Source organism: Melanostigma gelatinosum (genome assembly GCF_949748355.1).
Source record: "Melanostigma gelatinosum genome assembly, chromosome: 22".
Classification (NCBI taxonomy): domain Eukaryota; kingdom Metazoa; phylum Chordata; class Actinopteri; order Perciformes; family Zoarcidae; genus Melanostigma; species Melanostigma gelatinosum.
The window spans coordinates 4,540,183-4,557,974 of record NC_136655.1 but is presented as its reverse complement, the minus strand read 5'-3'; the positions used below and the strand labels follow the sequence as shown (position 1 = coordinate 4,557,974).

Sequence of the window (17,792 nt, the reverse complement as noted above, 5' to 3'; positions counted from 1 at the left end):
GTTGAAAGAGAGTTTTCTCATTGGGTGTTCTATTGTCATTATTGGATTGTTCCAACACGGCAACACAGTCTATCAAAATTGGTCGACAATCCCCCTCGGCCCAAACCACAGCAGAGGCTGAAACAAACCTCTGCATTGTTCACGCTGCAGCAAACTGGGTTTTCTTTTTAAATCAAAAAGAGTATTAAAATGGACTGGGGGATGATCATACGGGGCTCTTGAATGGTTCTTGGGTTTGATTGTTGAGAAAGCAGTGTTTCTGACCAGCAGGAGGCCTCTCTTTGGTTTTTATGGGTTTTAAATGACCCTCTGCAGCCTACGGGGCGACTTTAATTCTACTGTTACGGTCTGAATCCTACATGTCACACATATACCAGAGGGTTTATTGGGATGCAAATTTAGGACAGTTTTAGTTTGAAAAGCTCTTAAACGTCTGCGTAGTATCATACCGATTCCTCTTCCAGAATGCCAAATGTCTTCATGTGATAACGTTTTAAGGAATAAATACTTTTTTGTCAGGAGTTAGAGCAGACGATCCCTTTCTGAACGGTGATTGGTTACCTTCAGACCAGAGCCAGGGTAGCGGTTTCTAGTCTTTGTGCTAAGCTAAGCTAACCAGCTGTGGGTGTGGCTTCATATTTACAGTACAGACATGAGTGGTGTTGATCTTTTCATCGAACTCTCTGCCAGTCAGCAAATACGTGTATTTCCCAAAATTGTGTGACGACAGCGAAGACTGTTCCTTTGAAGCAACATAATAGGCGATCACCGTAGGCCAAAGAATCTATTTAGAGGACAGAGGGACGATAAAGTGGCTGCTAACAGAAGTATTAAGTTCACATATTTGAATTATACTCATAAAAATATCTGACAATAAAAGGCACGATCTTCCTGTAATATTGAGATTCATCGGAACAGATTTATTCAGGCTATCACGACATTAATAAATAGAAATACATATGATTCATAACACTGAAGTTACACCAAGTTGAAGTTGACATGATGCCGGTCGCACAGCTTTATTAAACGCGGAGCAGAGATCTGTTCAGAGGGTACAACGATAGAAAGTCTTTTCTCAAAATGAAAATAATACTGTAACATATCTGCAATTTGCAGATACAGTCATAGCTGGTGAATCACGTTGAAGTTATGTACACAAACATCTGCACAACATTAAATTAAAAAGGATGAAACAAAGAAAATATACTATGTACACGAGCAACGATTAATCTCTATCTACATTAACTACGTCTCTGACAAAAAAAAAAAGTCGATTCACAGAAGTCAATTAATTACCATTTCTGCATTAAAACGGTCCACTTTGCTGTCGATGATGTGGAACAAATATTGTCAGCATCTACCTTCAGATGTAAACTATGCCGTGAACCTAAAATATGCAAATCTGCTCGTTACTCAAATCCAGGCCAGAGTGAAGATGCCTCGACATTACTGGTGCATTTCTATAAACATGCTTCTGAAACGAGAGAAGTATGATACGATATGCAGCTGAATTACAGTGAGGCAGATTCTTGTACATGTACGTCTGAGTAATAGTAATAAATACAGGAGAGATCACGCAGAATTTGACATGCTGCTCTGTATTGTACCACTATTTCTGTTTGGGTAGCATCAGGATGTTAAGTTTGGCCTTTGAACGAATTCCCTTTTCAACATTCACAGCGCTGTAATGTGACACTTTTTACTGGAACCACTTTCCATCTGTGCTTTGTATGAACTGTGCTATTATAGACTGTCTGAGAGGCAGTCAACCCATGAGAAACATGACTGTTTATTGCCCCATGTTTGCCCACGAAGCCATTTCAGTCATTTCACTGAACAGAGACACATTTGTTAGTTTAAAGTAAACACAGAAATGTGAGTAGAATCTAATAAAATACTAATATTATACTTTGAGAAGGCGCTCACTCTCAAGCATGCATCCGTCTCCCTTTTGCCCCCTTTTCAATCTCCTCTATTAACTATGTTCACTTCAAATTACCGCCTCTTTTTGTGAACAAAGAAACAAATCCATTGTGGGCTAATATCCGGCCAGTCTAGTTTCCCCTCTAATATCGAAAATATGATAAGATCATCGGCCACAGCTGCGTCTCGAGGTGTATTACCGTAAGCAATATCAGCTCAGACCGCAGTTCATCAGTGCCACTCACAACAGGGCCACCTCAGCCCGGGTTGCGACTGCGACAGCAAATGAATTGCTCGTGGGTGCCTGTGGGTGTGTATTAGTGGATGTCACAGCCATCTGGTCACAGTACCTCATGCAAGAAAAGGAGATATTGCCGAAAAACAACTCCCCACACCCACCTCACAGTGCAGCTCTGCAGTTTGAGATGAGAGTTGGAAAAATGAAGGTCTGGGTCGGGGAAACAGAGGGAGGTGTTTGTGTCAGTTGCTGCACCTCCCTGTGTCAGACCTCTGGGAGGTGATTGCGCCGGTTGCGGCTCTTCCTCCGGTCCAGCAGGGGCTTCAGTTTGGCCAGGTCCCCCCTGAGAGGTCCAGGTAGCTGAGGCTGCTGCTGCTGCTGCTGCTTCTTCTGCTGGAGGTTCTGGAGCTGCTTCCTCTCTTTGCAGTACTGCTGCACAGCCAGGCTCTCTGCTGGACTGAAGGCTGACAACAGGGTCTTGGGGTGCAACGAGGTGGCCCAGGCCCACGGCGACTGCTGTTTGTCCGTCAGCACGCTCACCATGGCGTCGCTCAGCACTCGCAGGCGGATCTTGGCGACGGTGCGTTTGAAGCTGTTCTCGGTGGTCAGGCAGTAGTAGAGGCCCTGGTCGGACAGCTGGACGGAGCGGATGAGGAGGCCGTGCTCCGTGGAGACGACGCGGTCGCTCAGCTTCACCTGTGGTCGGCACAATTATGTTCTGTCATAATAACACCATGGTTCGTAGTGGAGATGTTGATTATGAATAAATACATATATATCTATCTCATTACGCTATGCCCTTTGAGAGATCTGTGTGCTCATCCCTCCAGTGTAGTTACATGTGATGTTGATTGGAATAAAGGAATGATGGACTCTGGATTTCGACACATTTTCTGGAGAACCTTGATGGACAATTTGCAGATGAAACATTGCAAATTGTTGAAACACTGAAAGAAGTTGAAGTGGCAGTGAATGTGGAGGTGCTGAACGAACCCTCCTTCGTCGCCATCAATCTGAAAACAACGAGACTAAACTGATGCTGACACTCTAAATGAAACACTTTATTCCTTTTCCACCGACTACTTTAAAACCAGCTCGGCCTCGGTTTGGAAAAGACTCCACTGATTACACGCCATAAAACTAAAGTGATTTATTTCAAGGCCAACTTCTATTCTCATGGGGAAACGGCTATAAAACGGCCATTACTCTGTGTCAACTCCGCAGAGGCGAGAGCTTCATCCATAAAAGATTTCTATGCGGACGCACTCTTGCCCGGCATTATTTAATCTTTCGCAGCCTTTCAAGGGGTTAAAGAGGCGTCAAATATTTGTAAAACGTTCCACCGCTGAGAATCCAGCCATTAGTCAAGGTCCACATCATGTTTGACCTGTATCACCGCTCATTACGGCGCTGCGTCTTTGCCGTGTCACTCCTCAGGCGATACAAGCGCGTGAGCTCATCTGATTGCTTTGACATGTTTGACATTCCATATAATGTTTAACAATGTGACCGAAACACCGGCGCAAGGAAAGGACCTTTAATCAGTTTTATCTCAAAGAGATTTTCCATCGGTGCCACGCCAACTTGTTGCAATTTGTTGACCTTTGACCCCTCCAAATGTCAAACTGACCTCTTTCCTCCTGTCATTGTCCCTGTGAATGAGCCAGCGAATGGACGCCTGAGGAGACTTGGGAAGGCACTCCAGGAAGGTGGTGTTGTTTTTCACGCCGTACTGCGTCATCTCCACTGCGTTTCTGTAGGCTGACGCGCACACACACACGCGCACACACACACACACACACACACACACACACACACACACACACACACACACACACACACACACACACACACACACACACACACACACACACACACACACACACACACACACACACACACACACACACACACACAGAGAGAGAGAGAGAGAGAGTCAGGGGAGTCACGTCAGACGTCACTTGCTGACAGACACAAACCCCACAGATGGACTCAAATCTGTCTCAAGTCCCAACTGCGAGAGGGAAATGTTGACACAGAGCTTAGTGCGACACCTGCAGCACGACCGACCGATCCCCCCCCCCCCACACCCAGACTCTCAGTTTCTACAGCCTGACAAAATCTCCGCCAATGCATCGGAGCAACTCAGTTTCGTCTCATTTACCGTGTAGTTTTTGTTGTTGCAGCTAAATGGTTCATCACTCAGCCATGACAGGGTTGCGACTAATTAGCGGTAATGGCCGTATGGCTGGTTCCCCAAGCTCGTTTTAATTTAGAGATGTAAACCGTTCACGGAAATGGGACACTCTGGGGAGCGAATCCTCTCCACTCATTAAAGGAAAGCCTGCCATTACTACTGGGTGAATTTTCGTGATGGATGTTGAGCGGCACCTGGACACACAAAAACATACAGTAGCTGCAGCTCCTGCTCCAACGTACAATCGCTTTGTTTTGGTTGCATTTGGTTGCCATCAAATGTGGATTTTTGTGTCAATGTCTGTGTAAATGTGAATCAGTTGTGGAAGTAGAGTAATTGATTTGAGAAAACAAGCTGAAAACACAACATTGACATATTATCACCTTGTAAATGTATGATCTTATCCTGCTTACACGTAGCAGCATCGGCGTTCATTTGATGTTTCGCTCCACCTGATGAAGGTGTTTTGCCTCCTGAGAAAAATATCTGCCTTTATAGCTGCTTTTTTTTTTGTCAGCTACTTGCTATTTTCGTCTGCAGTCTGGTGCTAGGCAGGTAACTTATGGTGCGTTTATCAGAGCTGAACAACTGCCTGCTGTTGTGAGGTTGACGACGGTGTAATTTGTGGGCCGTAACATCTTAACATCGAGCAAAAAGAGGCTTAAGCTCTGTCGAGCTGAGGGAAAATGCAAAGACGAGTAAAAGAATGCTCTGTGGTTTTGTCCCAATGAGCGACACCTTTCACACAACAGTCATTTCATCATTTGACGTAAAAATATGGATCAGTGCAGCTTTAATTACCTTTTAGATTGAAACCTCTGCATTGAGTGAGTGGATTTCCATGCATGATGTCCTGCCTTCTGCTTCTCCTAAAAAAAAAAAAAGAGGAAAGGAAAACAGCAGTGAGTATAAATACACTACAGCTAAATACAGAACGAATACACAACCTTCCTCCTCACATGTCCGTCTCGTTAAAACCGTGGGTGTAGCTGTCAGTGCCAAAACAATGAGGAGAATCGGACTGTTATTCCTCTCAGCGGCGCACACTGATATAGAACAGCTTGAGGAAAGGAGCACGTAAACAGCTGACGCATTTCACACACGTTGTCCTGCAGGACAACAGGCCGCTCTCTCGTCCTGCGACCGCACCACACCCGACCTGCGTCTGACGGGAATGTCAAGAGACAACGCAGACGCACGCCTCAGAAGAGAACAGAGCGGTATCGGTTCACGAGCGAGGTGTCTGCGTTACGTCTAGACGGACGGAGGGGAACAACAAAAGGCAGGATTAGTGACAGACTTACGCTGAAGTGTTCACTGAAGGATTCCAGTCGTGTGATCTTCTTGGCCTCACACGTTGTGAGCAGCTCTGTTCTGTTCTTGTTCAACATGTTGTCGCACATCATCTGTTTCCCACATTCAGTATGGCTTGATTGATTTCATATTTGTTGCATAACTGATGAAAACTACTTCGGTTGTCTGTTGGACGCCCACAAGCTCACTGGGTTCTCATGGCAAATTGGGAAAAAAAACCGCAGTTAGGAACCCTGAAGCTGTAAATCTTTGCGTACCTTTTGCCGGTGGGATAGAAGCGCGAGCAGCTGAGCCCGTCCCAGGCGCAGTAGGGGTCTCTGGCCAGGCAGCAGTCAGCGCAAGCAGAGCCGTAAGCGTGACAGCGGTGCAGGGAGACCTGCGAGACCCCGAACTCCGAGCTGACGTACAGCTGTTGCTGTAAAGTAAACAGTTCAAATATCAGCCGCCCTGTTTGTCTTCATAAGTGGCCGGCTGACAGGAAAATGAGGCAGAGCGCCGAAACAATTAGGCTTATTATTTCCTGGCCTTTGGGAGGCTTATCGTGCACAGGAGAGTTCTGTTTCGTGCATTACATAGTAGCCACAGACAACGAACAACACATTAAAACAATAAAACTGCACTTAACAAATGAGGTAAGTAGCTTACTTTTTTTGAGGATATTCTCAAGTTTGTAACAGGAGCTTGATTCTGAAAGAAATAGCACATACAAGAACCGGGTTAAGAGCTTTTAGAGTGCACAGTGTTTTCTATCACATTGTTAAAGGAATAGTTGGGAACATGTTGGGCAGAGAACAGCTCATCAGACTTTTATTTTATAGAAAACAAAGCAGCCATCTCGGATCACCTTTTCGCCAGATGTATCTTTTTGAAAACTATTTTGGGAATAAATGTCCTGATTGATGGGCCGCTATGGTGCAGTGGAGGATCAAAGCAGCCGAGGCCTTTACATCTGATCACAGGTTGATCACACTTTCAGTGATGCAAGAAGATAAAAGAGCATGTGCGGAGGTTCACTCGGGGCAACGAACAGACTCCCGCAGTATGTTAGGACGCTGCAGAACATCCATCTCCAAAATGCCACCTTGTTTCTGTCCGTCTGCCCCTGGCCTTTGTGTTGGGGCCAAGCGCCCCCCCGCCCGCCTTTGATTTTAGGGGATGAAAGTAAGAACATCATGAAAGAAAGCGGAGAAAAACAGACAGCTGACCTTAAACACTTCCAGCTCCTCCAGGATCAGATCGGCATGCAGGGATTGATTGGTTGGCAGCACAATCACCTTCTGTACTGCACCTTTGTCTGGGGGCAGAAAGCAGACATGGCTTGAGTTGTAACTACACGCACGCGTTAAACCGCCATGTGAAACAGATATGGGCTACTCAGCCCAGACGGTGAAACTAGAATGCGACGCTTGTGAAAAACAAACAAACTCCAAGTCTGTTTTCCACGGGACAGTTTGTAGCAAAACCAACTGCAGGGGTGAGAATGGAAGCTCTTAAGCCCACGCAAGGGAGGACAAGGGGCAAGCAAAGGGGCAAAATTCAACACAACTATCATCAATAAGGTTGTTTTTTTTGTCCAGGGAGTTGGATCAGCGGAGCAGGGAGAAGGAGTAACAGCTCCTGGAAACTGATAAGATAAGAGCCTGATAAGAGCGTCTCTCCCCTCATCCTTGAGACAAGGCAACATTTACGGCGCTCAGATATGGTGAGACAGCTCTGGCCTCACTTCGGGAATCCATGCGGGAGAAACAGAATGGGGAGGCTGCCTGATAAACACAAGCAGCTGAGAGAGAGAGAGAGAGAGAGAGAGAGAGAGAGAGAGAGAGAGAGAGAGAGCTGCTTTGTACGCAAGCACACGCATAATATTCCGTTTAACCACCATTTTGTGAGAACAGAAACAAGAGATAGAATATGTTCTACACTTGTGCTCTCAGGAACATTTAATCTCATAATCAGTCTTACATAATAAAACCATGCAAGGAGAAAGCGCTCTCTGAAAGTACCACGTCTTATCACACTGTCTATGACCTCTTTATAATACCCACACCCACAGCATACTATGCCCTCTGTTATCTGTTTTTTCTGACTTCCAGCTGTGGCGAAAGGACTGCCCCCCCCCCCCCTCTGACAATCATTCACTTATTTAACACCTGACGAGAGAGGTTGTGTTTTATTGCTACTTTCCTTCAATTCACTGTAGATTAGTTTCCTTATAATAGCCTGGTTACAGCTCCATAACATGCTTATTAGAGCTAGAATAAAAAATGATAAGAGCCAATATTACCTCATATCAGATGCATCTGCGAATAACTTAGCTGACAAGGAAAAAGAAAAAGCAGTAGAAAAACTGCAAAGATAAAAGATAAAAATGCTGCTTGGTACATATTTTGGTGTGGGAAAGGTAATTGTATATATATATTTCAATATAAAACATAGTATAGATAATGTGGCCATAAGAAATTATCTCCACAAAAAGCTCACATTGCTTAACCCCCCCCCCCCCAAGTTGGCTGTACTTTGCTAGAATCTGCCAGACCCGTCTACATTCATACCTGTGCCCAGGAAGAGCACCTGGTAGTTGCCGTCGGCGGCCATGACCTGGTCCACGGCCACCGATGTGTATTTGTAGTCAGCGTTGGTCCGTACCACCAGAGGTCTCCGTCCCACTGGGTAGATGGGGTTGAACATGACTGGGTGGTTTCGTACAAAGGTCACCACGTCGTCTGGGAACTCCTTTGTTGTGTGAATGTCAGGTGTGAAGGATCCACCAGGACACTGGAGAAACAAAGGGGAGTGTAATGTCTCTCACTGACAAAGGTTTGTGCATGTGCATATTAAGATAATGTTAAAACAATATGTACAGATGATAATAATAACAATAAATAATAATACATTTTATGTATACGGCGCTTTTCATGACACTCAGACACTTTACATTAAAATCATCATATATAAAAACAATACACTAAAAACAAAGTACACAATAATAGTCAGTTTACATGGAGTCCCACAAGGGTCTATTTTGGGGCCTTTGTTATTTTATGTATTTGTTACGTACATAAATGTGTGCAGTGCCAGGAATGTTGCAGTTTCTTATGATTGCAGATGGCAAACAAATATTTTCCTTTTCTTTTGGTAATGTTATGAAATTCACTAACGGGCTGATAATACAAGACTTGTTTCAGGCTTGAAATGTTTAAGGAGGTATGGTTTAGATGGATATTTTACGAGACATTTAGTTGTAGATGATTCCAAATTATGATTGAATGAATGGCCCAGAAATGAACTTACAGTTCCGGGCCTTGGGTAAGGGATGCGTCCTTGGAAGGCCACCCATTGGAAGTTGGGCCCCTCTCTGTGAGCGAAGGGCCCGTTGAAGACGGTGAGGATGTCGGCCATGTTGTACACACACACTGCTGAGCCTTTAAACACGGAGCTGAGGAAATGAGACGCATACTTTCAATGAAACGCAACAGTGGGAACCGGCTAAGCCCACAACCTCGAGACCCACCCAGCTAAAGTATTCTGCACTTGTTTATTAAGATCTCTGTTTCTAAGGGTGTGCAAGTTATGGAGTCTGGGTGGAGCCAAAGCCACTCTCCGGTGGGGACAGCTCACCTACACTCCCCTCATTGATCTGATGCGGCTTGGCTAAGTCATTTAAAACCACACTTCTTCACACATAAAAGAGTCTTTGTTGAAAAGGAGAACAGGAGCATATTGTGTGAAGTGGAGACGGAGGAAGAATCAATGTGGCGAAAGGAATAACATCGAGGTAAGAGACCTCAAGGACCTCGCTGTTTGGTTTGGCTGTGTTCTTTGAGCCAGGATACTCTACTGTAACCTTTCTATGATCCTGAGCTAACAAGTGGATCGAGGGCCTGTGGCAGGATCGGGATCAAGTGACCATTCCTTTAAAACTCATAATTTGCCGTGCAACCCTGCTGACTGTGACTTTCGGCTAATCGAGAGACGTTAAATCGGTTTATTCAGTGTGGTTGTTTTCAATTACCACAGCGGCTTAGTCGGCATGGGGTGAACTTTTCCTTCCTAATTTTCTTATGTCAAAGATTTACTGAGGTAGGAGAGTTTAAGAATTGAATTTTGATTAAATGTCCCTAATTGGGTTGAGAAAATACTCATATAATATCAGAATCTCCACGAACAAGGACTGTAATGCGGAGGCAAGAGGGCATTTAAAGCCGAGTTAAAAATACAATAAAACCAAAAAGAGAAAACGGGGGCACAAACAATCACAAAACATGTGTGTTGTATTTGTCTCTTTCTCTTTTACTGGAACTGGAACTGGTTGGTCTAAAGTGTTTCAGGATCATTTTAAACGCGGCATACATACAATACTTATTAAATACTATTCTAAGATGCGATTAAAAAGAGAAAGGTGACCATGTTCCTTCTTGTTTTCTCTGAAACCTGACAAACAAGGCTCATGTTTCCCCCATCTGGAAAATGCAATAATGAAATTCTCTCTGCACTCTAAACGTCCTGCTGTGTAGTATTACTCCATCCTACAATATGTACCATGTAACATAATCTCTATCAGTGCGTACTGTAAATATATCGCTTTCAGCATGATAATGCACTGCTGCTTACAATCACGAGGACAAAAAAATCTAAACGAAGGCCATATGGTGGCGCCACCACGACGCTGTAACTGATAGTTCATCATCTGAATAAGCTGCTCTGCAACATGACACATGACGTCTTCATACAACAGGCTCTTTGACAAGCACATCCCCTCCCACTGATATCCAGTCAGTAATTAACATAACCACTGAGGCCTGCAGGAATGTTACACTTGGCTTCATCGCCGTCGGCCTTACCTTGTGGATGTGAAGACTCCAAACACCAACAGGCCCTTGGGCTGATCGGTTTCCAGCAAAAACACATTTTCTGTAAGGGAAAACACACACGTGTAATACTAATAATGCCTACAACAAATTCCCTATATCCCAGATCACCTCATCCTGCAGGTGAGATTGCCAAAAAAAGTGATGAATGCATGAATTAATAACTGCACATGTTGACAGATTCACTGGTCTGATGAGCTAAATGGAAAAGCAGCTTAATGTGCTCATAAACCAATACAAGGTAACCGAAAACAACAGAACAATTGTTATGAAAGTTGATAAAGGGTTACAGCCGTAATCCAGACCAAACAAAGGAAGTTCCACGGATTGTTTATGGAGAAAGCACTCGCTGGAAATCTTGGAACTAAAATAGCGAGCTTTCGGGAATTAGGATGGTCTCGAGTTTTCTAAAACACAAAGTTTGTTTTAAACTTGTTTAATGGACCATGGAAATAAAATGGAGCATGGAAGTCACGCAACCAATAGAGGCCATATATAACCTGTAAAAAACAACACAATGGCGTTCCTGTTCCTTCACGCTACTCACCCAGTTCGTCAAAGTGAGTTTCGGTGCCGTCGTCCTCCAGAACTGAACACACCATCCTGGCCTTGAGGAAGGTGGTCCATTTGTTCACCAGGCTCCGCTGTCCTCCGATGTCACTCTGTAGACAAAAGCTGCACATAGCAAACTCGAATCCACCAAACATGCATAGCCCATCGACTTAGGCACACGCAAAGGCACTCACCGGACACACTCTGGCCACCATGGTGTGGATGTTCTTAATATTTCCACTGTTGTCCGTCAGCCTCTCACGGAAGAAAAAATACAATTTGGCATCATTGGGGTCTGTTCCGTCTGGTATCAGGTGGGCATCGATGAAGATCGGCTCTGAATGTAAAAAAAAAGGAATACATGGAGACTTTAACAATTAAGAAATAAATGGAAAAAACACGTGTAAATTCATCAATGTATTTATGCATATAAATCCAAAATCACTAGAGAACGTTTGCTCTCACCACTCAGCCACTTGGAGTTGTGCTGGTCTGTTCGCACTGCATTTCTCTTGGTCAGGCTCCTGAAGATGGCAGCATCTGTCCCCATGAAGTCAATATACATGCCCGAGAACAGCTCCTGGTCTGGAAGAAACACACAGCAAGTCAACGATATGCTCACCTATTTTGCAGAACCAAAAAAAAAACAATAATATAATATGGATAGAATACAGCAATATTTGTTTCTTTGACGGATAAATATGTTCTATGAATGGGTTTACAGTCGGTGTGTGTTCTGCTGCTGATGAAATACTCTGTTCTATCCTTTACTCTCACTTCATCATCCATCAGGTCTGGAATATATGTACGGAGGATGTGGGGCAAATTGGGGAAGGATTAAAGGAATGTGGCCCGCATCCAAGCTGGCTCGCTAAGGAGGGAGCGTTGACAGCACAGATGGCCACAGAGGGTCCAAAACATGCAGATGGGGAGACGAAGTGCAGATCTTATCGAGTCCAGACAACACCTCTGATTCTCTGAGGCTCGGAGAAGCCGCATCACTGCTTCACCAGCCTTTCCCTTCTGACCTCGACTCCATTTGGCAGAGCACCTTCCTTCCTGCCCCTCTTGGTTATTCCACCCTCCCTCCCGGGCTTCTCTGAAGGAGATCACTAGCTGGCAAAAGCTGCTGCTGACACGGCCGTGCTCAGGTGACAGAAAGCAGAGCTGAGGCCGTAATGCGTCGCCGAGTGTTAAGCCGTGTCAACAGCAACCCGACACTCCTCGACCAATCAGAGAGAGGAGGACAGAGAGGGCGCGGCCTGGCCTGAAGGAGAGGGTGCTTTGGTGGATTGTGTTTGATGTGTATTGAAGTCGCCTCCTCACTTTTCATTAACTATTATGATACAAACTGACATTTGATGGCTGGGGTTGCTAAGAGGCTGACTACTGACTGGGGCAGATACTGAACCAATGAAATTACAGTGCCAACAGTGTCACTCGGAACCAAAACACAAACAAATGGGCCCTTGCTACTGTAGAATAACAAACAAAACTTAAATTAGTTTTTGGTACGACCGACTTTTCAGGGTTGGTGAAAAGGTGGCGGTAGGAAACACCTACTGATCATGACGGAGACTGTGTTCACTTTCGGGTTGAAGGAGCACCTCCCTTTTCCAGATTCGGTCCTGGAGTCGATGTGAAATACTTGTTCCTGTGACGGAGAAAAGAGGAAGTCAGAGACGGTGGAGACAGTTTTATATGATAAGCCATTCCGTCCAGTAGCTTCGACCACAATACAACTGCAAGTAGGAGCAGACCATGAACGTCCCACTAGGTAGCCCTGCTCACGTTCCCCTCCCTTTTGGTTCTAAGCACAGGATTGGTCCTGCATGAACTGGCCCATGTGGAGCCGTAAAAAAACAGAACATTCCATTTGGAAGGAATTTTCCTGCAAACGTGTTGGATCTCTTCGTCTCAGGTGGAACGGCTGCCAAGTTTAAACCCCTTCCTTGTGGCGGACTGGACGGTCCAAACACCTTTTACAGTAACACTTGGGCAAATTACAGATCGATCCTGTCCCATCCTATGCAGGTCTGGTGGTTTTGCTTCCTTGAATGAAGATGAGCCGACGTCAGCCGAGGAGAATTTTCCAAGAAAATGTGTCTGCTCGCCAAGAGGTTCTGGAGGTGGACTGACCATGTCATTAACCTCTACACTACAAGTTGATGTTGTAATGAACCTTTAAAGCCCCATGCACTCAAACATGTGCTTATTGTTGGTTCACTTCGATGTTTTACCTTTTTTCTTTGAAAGTATGTGCAGAACTTGATGCTAAAAGTCTGTTTTCACATAGATCTAAAGGGATCACACCCTATACAAGATTTAAAGACGACACAAAAGACTACTTAATTCAGTAAGATGGGCATTTATTGCTGTGCATCATTAACTACGCATCTAAGGAGCACGTTTGAAAAACAAGACACAAAAACTGTGACAAATGTAAATAACCTGTTTTCCTGTTGCAGCCACTCCATCCAGTCTAAAAAACAAAAACATAATAGTCTCGGGCACGTTCTCACGGGGCAGCTTGTTACACTTAACAGATCCCTTTTCTTGAGACATGTTTGAGCTCACACGTTGCAAACAGAGCAGTCTGCCTTTCAAACAAAAGCCCCAAATGACAAAAGGCACCGCGGTTGGGCCTGGTTGGGGGCTCACCCGCTCTGACTGTTAGCGCTTGGCAGCAGTCGGCAGTCTTGTGGCTAAATGCAGCGCCCAGAAATCAGCCATCAACCTTCTGTCCCTGACACAAGAGCTCCATTTTCACCCTCTTATCCCGAGCATCTCCTCTCAACTTTGCTCGTATAAAGTTATGGAGTCTATCGTTTCATGTGGTGACACTTCCAAACTCCTCGTAGTACAGTAAACAAATACGCTATTGTTAGATACAATCGCTATCTGACGCCGGCATGAATTTAATTTCAGGCAAAGATAAACTGAGGAGATTATTGCGAGTTTATATGCACATGGTCGTCATCGACTGCATACATTTTCATTTCTTGGGGACTCAGAATTATGGCAATGGTGTACTCCTTCCAGTATCGAGTGCTGTAAAGACATTCTATTTCATATTTTGTTTGGAATCCCTAAATAATTAGTCAATATCTGATTCTTCAAAAAATGAGAAAAGAGAATTTTACAAGTACTTAATCTCTCTCAGAAGACTTTTTGTGCTGACTTGCTCTGGGTGGCAGTATTCTCACTACTCTTTATTACGCATTCAGGGCTGTGACATAAACAGTAAACACTATTTTTTAGGGAATAACAAAGAAAACGAGTTACGAAATATCGTCTCAACGGAGCAGTGAGCACATAAATTACACTAACTCAATTATGGTAACGTAATTAGGTTTACTGTTAAATAACCACAGGGGAATCACTGCATGTTCTTCTGCTCATTATTTCGAGCTTTACAAAACCCACCAAACCCCCTCCACAGTTTGTTTTTTTAATTTAAGGATAAATACTAAGATTTAAGGACCAGATGTTTTTATTTTAACACTCTGAAGATCATGTTAGTGTTGTAGTATCATTCAGCAGCCTGCAGCATATCCTATAGTCAAACACATGGAGCGTTTTGGTTGAGTTGAGTAATGGCTGTGTTGACCACCATGGCCAATGTCCCCAGAAACATGGTTTACGCCGTCAAGAGTTTGTATACATATCGTGAAGTGAATCCGTCAACGTGCTCCCACCTCTGGTCTGCGGCCCCTGTTGATGTACACACAGACGGGACTGTACGCTCCGCTGCCACACATGAACAGATGAGTTCTGTTGAACGGCTGCACCACCCGGATGAAGTTCCCACAGCCATGCTGGAAAGCACCGATAAACAAAGAGAGGCACGTCAAACGACGATAAAAATGTCCAACACAGAGTCGACTTCGGGACATTTCTTCATTTGAGGTGCTGTTCCAAGCATTTCAGTTGTACTTGTCACGGTTCAGCAAACATCAGAATTGCTTTCATGTTATTCAACCTTGAATAATCATTTCATACAATAACAATATAAATAGCAGTTGACATGCACTCTAAAATATAATGACTTTCATATTTTCTTGATCTAGGCTGTGACGCAACACGCTGAATCAGACATAACAGGGGATAAGGTCTACTTCCTGGTGTACAGCCAAGGTGAATACCGAACCCAGAGCTTGTTTATCTCTGCTGAAGTATCCTATTCCATATGAGGGAGTGATTCAAACTTTATCTCACTTCTTGTGATGGGTATACAATCACATGCTGCACAATCAAACAGTCCCACAGCTCACTGGTCTGGTATTAAGGCCAGTGGAAAAAGAGTGTCAGTGGTATATGTCATATATCTAGTTAAAGGCAGATCACTGATCCATTTCTGCTTTCGCTGACTCAAACACGAAGGGCAGCAGCGGTAGCGCTGGACTTTGTGGCTAATTAAGCCTGAGCTTGCAGAAAACGAGCGGAGAAAGGAAGGGAGAGAAGAATGGAGTGGGGAGGAGAGGGGAAAAAACACATCCAGGGAGCCGTCAGGAACTTGGCCACGGCTGCAGGAATGGCAGCTGCTGCAGCTCTCGGTCGGTGCGCGGCTCCAATGGGAGCCATCGACGGAAAACAAGGGAATTGTCACCGTCACACGCCCATCCCTGTTATTTATGTTCTTCCTCTTTATCTCTCCCCAGTTGTCTTACTTTATCCTCACTTTTATCACCCATTCAACTCATCACACTCTGCTCCAACCCTCGCGCGCCCACCGGGCCTGCACCCACACTCAGTTTAAAGTGGAGGCTTCTGAGCCAGCAGCAAACTGACTTAATCAACCTGGTTGGTGCATTTTTCTCCTTCTGTGGCACCCCCCAAACAACGTGCGGTCGCTCTCTGGAGCCCCTCTTGACCGCAGATTGTATCGGAGAAGAGTAACTTAATATATACAGATGTTTAGCGTAAGAGATGCGGCGATGAGAAACCGATGAGAAAGAAGAGCGGCGTCTTGGAGGGAGAGAAAAGGAAATATGTACTGCGGTCGGGAAGAAACCGAGGGTCGGAAAAAGTGACCAAGGACGGTGGAAGAAACAGAAAGCCGAAAGAGAAAGTTTTAGAAGAGAAACTGGCAGAGTTGTGAGTTTAATCAAAAAAAGGGGATGACAGAAGGGAGAAGGGGCCACTGACTGGCTCCACACAAAGATGGCTCCACACAAATATTTGTGGGAACCTGTCTGCAGCGGGTGGGCTGTGACTCAGAGCAGCAAAAATCACTCAGTGGCTGGAAACAGCTTTTTCTCTATTTCTGCAACAGCATGTCGTACGAAAGCCTGGCTCCATGACTTCAGCTGCTGCCAGGGGACGGAGAGATGGTGGAGAATGTGGGACAAACGGGCAGCGCTGATGCTTTTTATGGTAACTTGTACTGTTACTTTGAAAATTAGGGTTTCAATTGATGAAGTTGCACGGGAGATTTCGTCTTTAAAAATACTTCTCCACTCTGCACTGCAGTGTCTATAGGCAACTGTGCGTGTACTGATTCCAGAGCAACCCAATTAGCGGAAAACAGAGGCGGAGGAGGAATCACTCTTCTGAGTCCGACCGCATGCCTTCATTACATGTTGTTGCAGCGAACAAGTGCTGCTCAGAATCAAGCCGGGTTATGAAATCTCAGAGTCAATGAGCTGCGTCCCATTTGCGAGCTTTGCCTCTGGTTTGTTTTTCTACGGCGCTCCCGTGGATCCTCCCACGCCTCGCTCTGGTTCCTGATGCCAGGAGGACTCTGGGGCCAGTGCGTGACCCTGTGGACATCTGCTGCCTGCTACACACATGTGGTTGGGCCTGAAACAAGCTCGCAGATGGGAGAGGGAGGGGGGGAATCCCAGGAGGCGGCACGCACTGTGTCACAGTAGACCCACTTGGGGGAACGGATCTGGGAACAGCTGACGAGACCTTTCGTCTAGATCTTGTTCATCAGCAACTTCACCATTTACAGTACAGGGTCCAAAAGGGACGCTGGTGTGCTGCAGCCAGATGTTCCAGCCCTCTAGTTGAAGGTGCTGGTGATCCTTATTTTTTACTTTTTAAGTCTAAAAAGGCCGAGGGAAATCCAAGAGGAGGGTTTTGAAATGTTGAGGATTCTTACCGTGGGGTCCTTTCCTGCCATTTGGCATTCCTCTATCTTGATCGTGGACGCAGGCCAAAACACCTGGCGGGAAGAAGAAAAAACAGCACATCATTCAAAGTAGTGACAAGTGGGGGAATTGAGTCCAGGAAGCCAGTAACAGATTGAGAGAGACAAGCTGAGGTTTGATCATATCCCATTTAATCACAGGGAAAATCTGCGGGAAATTAACAAAGCAAAAAAAAATGGTTCAGTTTCGATATAAGTTCCTGTGTCAGTGTTTGGAGGCAGCTACAGTCAGTGGAAAATGTGAGAGTTGTCAAACCCGCGAGAGGTGCTTGAAGGTCTGGCTCGATGAATATATCAAGCAATTTACTCCGGGAGAAATGGATGCGGTGCAGTGCTCCCAGGGGGAACCTAAATGCTCTCCCATCTGTTTATGCACTTCATGCCTGTCAATTACACTGACAATAACTCCTTCACTGCATACAGAATCAGCTATCAGAGAGCTCGGGCATGTTTATGCCTCGTTTGAATAACCCTAAAATGGTTGTGATCGAGGCAAATGTATGGTAATTTGCATGTTCCGACACTGTTCAATTTACCAAACATGGTATT

General features: G+C 45.0%; 1 protein-coding gene across 1 annotated transcript in view; it reads right to left on the bottom strand.

Annotated features, from left to right (window-relative positions):
• Positions 1-988: 988 nt before the first annotated feature.
• Positions 989-17,792, bottom strand: part of sema3c (sema domain, immunoglobulin domain (Ig), short basic domain, secreted, (semaphorin) 3C) — a 32,055-nt gene continuing 15,251 nt past the window's right edge. Inside the window, exons 4-18 of the mRNA XM_079294248.1 lie at positions 17,196-17,258; positions 14,788-14,907; positions 12,653-12,743; positions 11,555-11,674; positions 11,284-11,426; positions 11,085-11,199; positions 10,511-10,580; positions 8,961-9,105; positions 8,222-8,444; positions 6,878-6,966; positions 6,318-6,359; positions 5,930-6,087; positions 5,160-5,227; positions 3,792-3,922; positions 989-2,857 (exon numbers count right to left, since the gene is read on the bottom strand). Of these exons, the coding sequence (XP_079150374.1) occupies positions 2,426-2,857; positions 3,792-3,922; positions 5,160-5,227; positions 5,930-6,087; positions 6,318-6,359; positions 6,878-6,966; positions 8,222-8,444; positions 8,961-9,105; positions 10,511-10,580; positions 11,085-11,199; positions 11,284-11,426; positions 11,555-11,674; positions 12,653-12,743; positions 14,788-14,907; positions 17,196-17,258 (2,010 nt within the window). The 3' untranslated portion in view covers positions 989-2,425. The remainder of the gene's footprint in view (positions 2,858-3,791; positions 3,923-5,159; positions 5,228-5,929; positions 6,088-6,317; positions 6,360-6,877; positions 6,967-8,221; positions 8,445-8,960; positions 9,106-10,510; positions 10,581-11,084; positions 11,200-11,283; positions 11,427-11,554; positions 11,675-12,652; positions 12,744-14,787; positions 14,908-17,195; positions 17,259-17,792) is intronic.